Source organism: Monodon monoceros, unplaced genomic scaffold (assembly GCF_005190385.1).
Source record: "Monodon monoceros isolate NGI ecotype Baffin Bay Population unplaced genomic scaffold, NGI_Narwhal_1 Super_Scaffold_21, whole genome shotgun sequence".
NCBI lineage: Eukaryota > Metazoa > Chordata > Mammalia > Artiodactyla > Monodontidae > Monodon > Monodon monoceros.
Genome location: NW_021703778.1, coordinates 76496368 through 76504368, shown reverse-complemented (window position 1 = coordinate 76504368; position 8001 = coordinate 76496368). Strand labels below are relative to the sequence as shown.

The 8001-nt window shown below is 51.0% G+C and overlaps 1 protein-coding gene across 2 annotated transcripts; it reads right to left on the bottom strand.

Annotated features, from left to right (window-relative positions):
• Positions 1-241: 241 nt before the first annotated feature.
• LOC114903391 (cytochrome P450 1A2) lies at positions 242-6961 on the bottom strand. 2 transcript variants are annotated; one of them, XM_029236158.1, is made up of 7 exons: positions 6886-6961; positions 4767-5606; positions 4053-4173; positions 3492-3581; positions 3092-3215; positions 1852-1938; positions 259-920 (listed from the first exon to the last, which is right to left on the bottom strand). In XM_029236158.1, exons 2-7 carry the CDS (start codon positions 5595-5597, stop codon positions 623-625), a joined length of 1551 nt encoding a protein of 516 aa, XP_029091991.1. In that variant the 5' UTR covers positions 5598-5606; positions 6886-6961; the 3' UTR covers positions 259-622. The 2 variants fall into 2 exon arrangements, with proteins under 2 accessions (XP_029091992.1, XP_029091991.1); XM_029236159.1 differs by lacking the exon at positions 1852-1938 and having other exon boundaries at positions 242-920; positions 6886-6944.
• Positions 6962-8001: the final 1040 nt, after the last annotated feature.

Sequence of the window (8001 nt, the reverse complement as noted above, 5' to 3'; positions counted from 1 at the left end):
TGTTCTCTACCTTTTGAGGATAGGACATGAGGGATTCCCCCTTCACCCATCTGGGTTTGGCCTAGAAGGCTGGGTCCCTTCTTCTCTGTTCCCTTCAAGTGTTCCAAGACGTGAATCATACAGGAAAGAAGTAAGAATAGTGAACTGAGCCTAGTCTCAGGACTCAAGAAAACAGGGCTTACTGACACATACTACAACATGGATGAACTTTGAAAACATCATGCTAAGTGAAGAAGCCAGTCACAAAAGACCATTTATTGTATAATTGCATTTATATGAAATGCCCAGAGTAGGCAAATCTGTACACACAGAAAGTAGATTAGTAGTTTTCTAGCGCTAACGGGGTAGGGAAGGTGGGTTAGGGGGAGATGGGGAGTGACTGCTGAGGGGTATGGGTTTCTTTACTGGGTGATGAGAAGGTTCTAAGATTGATTGTGGTGTGATAGCACAACTCTGTGATATACTAAAAGCCATTGGATCGTATACTTTAAGGAGGTGAATTATATGGTCTATGAATTATATCTCTATAAAGCTATTAGTTAAAAAAAAAAGAAAAGAAAAGAAACAAAGATTCCTCAGTGACCTCCACCCTTCCCTCTGCCTCAGAATGCTTGTAACTTCTTCACTTGATGGGGAAGCGCAGCTGTGCCTGGACATGCTCGCAGGGGGCAGGCTTCATGGTCAGTCCGTAGGTAGGGGTTAGGTCCACTTTCACACCTGGTGGCACACTGAACTCCAGCTGCTGAAGCAAGATGGCCAGGAAGAGGAAGATCTCCCACTTGGCCAGGACCTCCCCTATGCACCGGCGCTTGCCCATGCCGAAGAGCATCATTTTCTCACTCAAGGTCTTGCTGATGGTGGTGTCATGGGCAGTGAGGAATCTCTCCGGCCGGAACTCAGATGGGTCCCCCCACAGCTTCCTGCGAGATGAACAGAGGAAGTGGTATCTCTGGGCTGGGGAGGCCCTTTGGGAAAGGCCTGGGTGGGGGACATCTGTGTTAGAATAGATCTAGCGCAATGAAAGGAGAGTGGGGAAAGGGGCCAAACTGTATTTTGATGTTTATTTCTTTTACATAGCTCTCTCTAAAATCACCAGCCTTGAAAATAGTGCTTTCTAATATTAATTAATTAATTTATTACTATTATTATTTTTGCTGTACGCGGGCCTCTCACTGTTGTGGCCTCTCCCGTTGCAGAGCACAGGCTCCGGACGCGCAGGCTCAGCGGCCATGGCTCAGGGGCCCAGACGCTCCACGGCACGTGGGATCTTCCCGGACTGGGACACGAGCCCGTGTCCCCTGCATCGGCAGGCGGACTCTCAACCACTGTGCCACCAGGGAAGCCCTAATATTAATTTTTTATTTTAAAGAAATAATACTTTAACTAAAAGAAATTAAAAGAAGGAACACATGTCCATCTCTATCCTACTCAATATGCAAGGGGAATCAACCATCCATCCTGGTTTATGCTTATTGTTTTGGAGTAATTATTTACAGCATCCTTTTGCACACACAGAAGTGCCCTAGTTTGGATGGTAAATTATATGATCCTCCTACCTATAAAGCGAGATTTTCCAAAGAGGTCCCTAAGCCATTCACATCAGAATCACCTGAGATACTCCACCTTACCTACCGAAGAGGATTCTCGGGGGACTGGGCGCCGAAATCTAAAATCAACTTCCTGGTCAATGCATTGAAGTTGGAGAAACATGGACCTGAATTTTGTCCCTTAGAGCAGGCTGCAGAGCCATCGAGGCACCATTCCCTTATTGTATAACCAGTTCCTAGGGGGACAAACAGCCTTCCTGACTGCTGAACTTCACACATTTTTCAGTGGGGGATATGTACTCACGGGTCATGATTGACCTGCCACTGGTTTATGAAGACACAGCGCTCCTTGGGGATGTAGAAGCCGTTCAGTGTTGTGTCCCTTATTGTGCTAAGGAGGGAAGAGGGCTCTGTCAGCCTCAGGGGCTGCAAAACTGGAGTGTGTCTCTGGGAGGTTGTTTTTTTTTCTTTTTAACAATTGAAAAAAAAAAGTTGACTATAGTTAATTTACAATGTTGTGTTAGTTTCAGATGTACAGCAAAGTGATTCAGCCATATATATACCTATATATTCTTTTTCAGGTTTTTTCCATTATAGGTTATTACAAGATATCGACTATAGTTCCCTGTGCTATACAGTAGGTTTTTGTTGTTTATCTAATTTATATATAGTAGTTGTGTATATATTAATCCCAAACTCCTGATTTATACCCCCCCACAGAGGTTCTTGCTCCTTCACCCCACTCCAATAGCCTGTCCACCATGGTTTCTATACCGTACACTAGGAGGGAATGGCAGGGGCAAGGAAGGGTTGAAATTATTCTTCCCCTTTCTCAGATCCTGCTCTTCAACAAAGGTTTACTAAACTTTTCTCTGTACCCAGCTGTGCCCTTGGCCATTCTCTGGAGCCAAGAAGCAGGCAGTCTGGACCAGTCCTGGGGAGTTCCCAGCTTGGCTGAGGCATCAGGCCCCTTCCTCTGGGTATAACTAGACCAAAATATGGGCTGAAGTAAGTGTTCACTAACTCTCCTGACATTGTTAAAATCCCAGGACCTAATCAAGGACCAATGGCTGTAAGTCCTACAAAATATCAGAATGAAGTTATGCCAGCTGGATGAATCAAGAAAGGCTTCTAGGGGAGGGGAAGTTTGTGTCAGGATAAGGTAGGATAGGATTCTGGTAGCCAGAGAAGACTGTAGACCTTCCAAGCAGAAGGTCCAACATAAGCAAAATTGGAGGCTGGCTGGTTCATGCTTGTAAGGGATGGTGAGGCCAGCCTGGCAGGGTTGAGAGTACCTGTAGGGAGGGAATGTGAGCAGAGGTGAATGAGAGCTGAGGTCAGAAGTGTGGTTTTTCTCCTGAGAGCCGGGTACTCTGATCATGTTTGGACTGGATGGAGGCAGAGTAGAGGCCAAGGTCTGTGAGGAATCTGGTGTCATGGCTAGGAAGAAGATGCTGAGGTCTGACCAGGGCCAGGGCTGAGAAGCTGGGAAGAAAACATGGCAATGATTTCAGAGGTGGGAGGGCAGAATAGGCAGGCCTCACCTGTGGGGGATGGTGAAGGGGACGAAGGAGGAGTGTCGGAAGGTCTCCAGGATGAAGGCCTCCAAATAAGGCAGCTGGGATCTGTCGGAGAGCCGGGGCCGCCGCGCCCTGCCAATCACTGTGTCTGCAGAACACAGAGGATGGACAAGGCTTAGGGGTTGTCCAGACTGCTCCATGGCATCAGCATCCACAATCATACCAGGTGTCACTCTATGTGGTACTATGTCTGTTTACAGGTCTGAGACACACTGACCCACCCAGTATCATCTAGGCGAGGGTGGGCACCATTGTATGCCCAGAGCTTGTACTTAGTAGGTACATAACAGCTATGTATAGATTGAACAGATGACCTGGGACCCCAAGGCTTCTCTCCACCAGAGGGTTAGGGGACACTACATACCCAGCTCCTCCTGGATCTTCCTCTGTATCTCAGGATTTGTCACAAGGTACAGAAGGCTCCAGGAGATGGCTGTTGTGATCGGATCAAACCCTGGGCAGCATGGGGCAAGGTGAGGAAAAAAGGAAGACAGGAACAAGAAGGCAGCATTTACCAAGCACCCACCATGTATGTAGCAAACATTGTCTTTCTCTGCCTCCTTTTCCCCCAAAGCCCCTCACCCTGAATTTTCTAAGGGCAGAGGTGGAGTCACCTCAGCACAAACTTGAGTCACTGCTTTCATGACTAGTTGTTGGAATTACAAGGGCCTAGACTTACAGCCCAGAGAAGCCTTCATTGTTTAGTTGGGGAAACTAAGGCCCAGAGGAGGAGAGGGACTTGGCTGAGTTTTCACTGGGAGTTGGTGGTACAGCCTGGGCTCAAACCTTGAGCCTGGGCCTGGTCTCTGTGTCCTGCACCATCTGACACGTAGTTGGTGAGTTATCTGATGGACCCCGGGGCTGGGCAAGGCTGTGTGTGAACAGCAGGCACTGAGGGATGGAGGGGCAGGGGTCTGGCTCCTACCGGCTCCAAAGATGTCGTTGACAAGGTTGACAGTCTTCTTCTGGGGGATGAGGCCCCCACTAGCTCTGGAGTTATCCTCGTAGTGCTTGAGCAGGGCACCTACGATGTCCTGGACTCTGTTCTGAGGGGGCACAAGCTTAGGAGCACCCCAGCACTTCTGGGGTGGAAGTCTGGACCTTGCCCCATCCCATCTGGCACTGCCAGCTGGCCTCTGGGCAGTGGGTTGAGCTCACGACAGGAGCTGGTAGCAGCCCAAGGTAGGACTTAAAGTATCATTTCATGTCCCATTGACTCTTCCTCCCAATAACCCCAGGGGTCCAATTTCAGAGATTTCAGAGAAGGAGGTTGGGGTGAGTACAGGGAAGTAAAGTGACACCCGAGCTGGGAATTAGTCTCTGTCTGGGTTCAGTTTCCAGCAGAACAAAAGCCTTCTCATGATAACAGCACCCCACATTACAGGGCTCTGCCAGGGCCCCATTCACGACCTTATCTCTCTGTGGCTTTGAGCAGCCCTGAGAGGCAGACTATAGGCATGAAGAAACTGAGGCCAGAGAGGGAGAGGACTTGGCTCCAGGTCACACAGGTGATCTGAGATGTCCCAGAGCCTTCTTAGGCCTTGGCTGCACACCAGGTGTGTGGGTACCTTGGAGCTGGGTAAGAGGGGCCACACACAGACTCTTGGGTGCTCTCACACTTCCCGTACCCTGGGCTTACCTTGTCAAAGTCCTGATAGCACTCCTGGACCATTTTCCGCAGGAACTGCAGGAACCTCTGGTTGAAGCTCTTGTACTTTTGCAGAGCAGGGTTGGGCAGGTATTTAAGGATGGGGAAGAAGTCCACGGGGCTCCCGGAGGAGGCAGCCTCCACGAAATCATGGCTGTTCGTCACAAGACTGACCATCTCCTCACTGCTCTGGGGGAAGTGCTGCCCGAAGCACATGGCACCAATGACCTTGGCCACGGACACCACCACGTGGTCATAGGGGTCAAAGCGCCCAGGTCCTGCCATCAGCTCCTGGAACTTGCTGATGAGGGCCTCAGCTTCCTTGCGCACATGCATCTCCAGGTAACAGGAGGATGAGGAAGCCGGGTCTGAGGCAACGGAGAAGGAGTTGAGAGCATTCTGGGCCAGGCGTCGCCGGGCAGCCCACACCGGTCCAGAGTCTGGGTTGAAGGTCATACTCTGGCCATCAGCGACTAAGGTGAAGCTGTAGAGGTCAGGCCGGCCCTTGAAATCATCACCCTGCCGTACCAGGGCCTGCCGGATGGTGTCCAGGCCGCTGAGCACCAGCACGGGTGTGCAGCCAATGCGGATCTGCAGCACGTCTCCATAGCGCTGGCTCAGCCGCGACAGGGCCAAGTGTGGGCTCTTCCCCAAGGTCAGCACGTGCCCGATCAGGGGCCAGCTCCAGGGCCCTGGTGGACTCTTCAGGCCTTTAGGGACCCGAGGCTGCCAGGCCCTGACCACCCAGAATACCAGGCAGAAGGTGGCAGAGGCCAGGAGAAGCTCTGTGGCCGAGAAGGGAGTGGCCTGGGACAATGCCATTTGTACCAACTACAGGGGAAGAGAACGGAGGAGCCAGACTGAGGGACGAGATAGAGCCACTCATTCATTCATTTACTCAGTCAATAAGCACTTGTACATGTTCTGTGCTTGGCTCCCAGCTGGACACCAGAAAGACTAAGTTGCATTCTCTAAATTACATGGATCCTTCATCCCAGGAGCTCACCCATGGTGTATCACAGAATCTGAGCGCTGGAAAAGAGCCCTGAGATCCCCAGCTTGAGCGTCTGAAATCCCAGCCCTGGCCATCCCCTCTGCCCATCACCTGTTACCAATTCTGAGACTGAAGTGATCACTTCAAAACGGAGCACTCTTGTGGACCCCAGTGCAGCGTGTATGCTGGGCATTGTACCGTGGGGATCCTTCCTGCTGATACCTCCTCATACCCTCGGAACAGGGAGCTGCTCCCCGCTAGCAACACTGATGGGATCAAGGTCCCAGGGCTGATGCAAATGGCTTCTGATACCCCCTTCCCCAGGGCATTGTTTATCAAGACCAACAAGGACACCTCCTCCAAGGACAAGTCCCCATTCTCTCAGAATCTTTTTTTTTTGTGGTTGCGTGGCATAGCATGTGGGAATCTTAGTTCCCAAACCCGTGCCCCCTGCAGTGGAGGCGTGGAGTCCTAACCACTGGACCACCAGGGAAGTCCACCCCCCCGCCCCATCCTCTCACAGTCTGGAAGGCTGAGGTTGGGCTGCAGCCAGGGCCAGGGCTGCCCTCATGCCAGGTGGGGAGCCCTACCCACCTCTTCAATCCAGTCACACTAAGGGTCCTTAGAGGTGGCCCAGTCCAAGCTTCTCATTTAAAAATGGGGAAACCAAAGTCTGGAGCTGGGCAGCAAGAACTAGAACTCAGGACTTCCCTGGTGGCACAGTGGTTAAGAATCCACCTGCCATTTCAGGGGACACGGGTTTGAGCCCTGGTCCAGAAAGATCTCACATGCCACAGAGCAACTAAGCCCATGCGCCACAACTACTGAGCCTGCGCTCTAGAGCTCGTGAGCCATAACTACTGAGCCCACATGCAACTACTGAAGCCCGAGTGCCTAGAGCCTGTGCTCCGCAACAAGAGAAGGCTCTGCTCGCCGCAACTAGAGAAAGCCCACGTGCAGCAATGAAGACCCAATGCAACCAAAAAAAAAAAAAAAACCAGAACTCAGACCTCCTACACCTAACCCAGTGTTCCCCCCTAACCCTCCATCTCCACTGGTTCCCAGGATATTTGATGGGAAATCCCAAGGGCTAAGAAATGAGCCCAACATAGGTACCTGTAGAGGCAGGTGCTTGAGATCAGCAGGATTGTGGAAGCTGATACAGAGCTTCTGGCTCCGGGTGAGTGGCCTTTCATAACTACCACCCCAATCAGGTTGGCCTTGCTGTCCTGGTCACCTGATATCAAAGTCACCAAAAAAATTTGAAAGGATCAGCTCTTGGCCTTGGGCCATGATCCCTCAGCTCCACCTACCTCCCAGGGCCCAGGGGCAGCTCTTCTGGGGATAGGTACTATGTCCCTGGGGAGGAATGTCCAGCTCCTTTCAGGGTCCAGAGTCTGGAGGTAATGCTTATTTCTCTCAAGGGCAAGGCAGGGTGCTGGGAGTGAAAGTTCTCTGGGCTAGTCCAACCTACTTTCCCATTGTACCCACAAGGAGGGACCCTGCCTGGGGGCACTCAGTCCAGGCTGATCAGCGGGGGAGACTCACTGCTCCTCTCCAGAAAGGTGCCCTGTAATACCCCTCCAACAACCTGTGAAACCAGATAAGAAATAGGTATGTTCTGACCACCTCTGAATTTCAGCCCTGGTCCTTAATCTGAAAACAAGAAATGATGAGGATCCTATATTGTAAAGAGAGGCCCCCTCAGCCTCCTCCCTCTTGGTGAGAGATGGTAAAAGTGAATGAAGAAAATTCATGTTGTGGGGGCATAGCAACTGGCTTGGAATCTTCAAAGTGGTCAATGTCACTAAGAAAGAAAGAAAAAAAAAAAAGACAAGGGCCTTTCCTAGAGCAAAGAGACTAAAGAGACAACCAAATGCCAAAAATGTGTGAACGTTGGGGCTTCCCTGGTGGTGCAGTGATTGAGAGTCCGCCTGCCGATGCAGGGGACACGGGTTCGTGCCCCAGTCCGGGAAGATCCCACATGCCGCGGAGCAGCTGGGCCCGTGAGCCATGGCCACTGAGCCTGTGCGTCGGGAGCCTGTGCTCCGCGACGGGAGAGGCCACAACAGCGAGAGGCCCGCGTACCGCAAAAAAAAAAAAAAAAAAAAAAAATGTGTGAACGTTGATTGGGCCCTGGATTTAAAAAACTTTTTTTAAAGCTAAAAAAGACATTTTTGGGACAACTGAAGCTACATAAACAAGGACTGGAGATTAGATGATATTATGGAA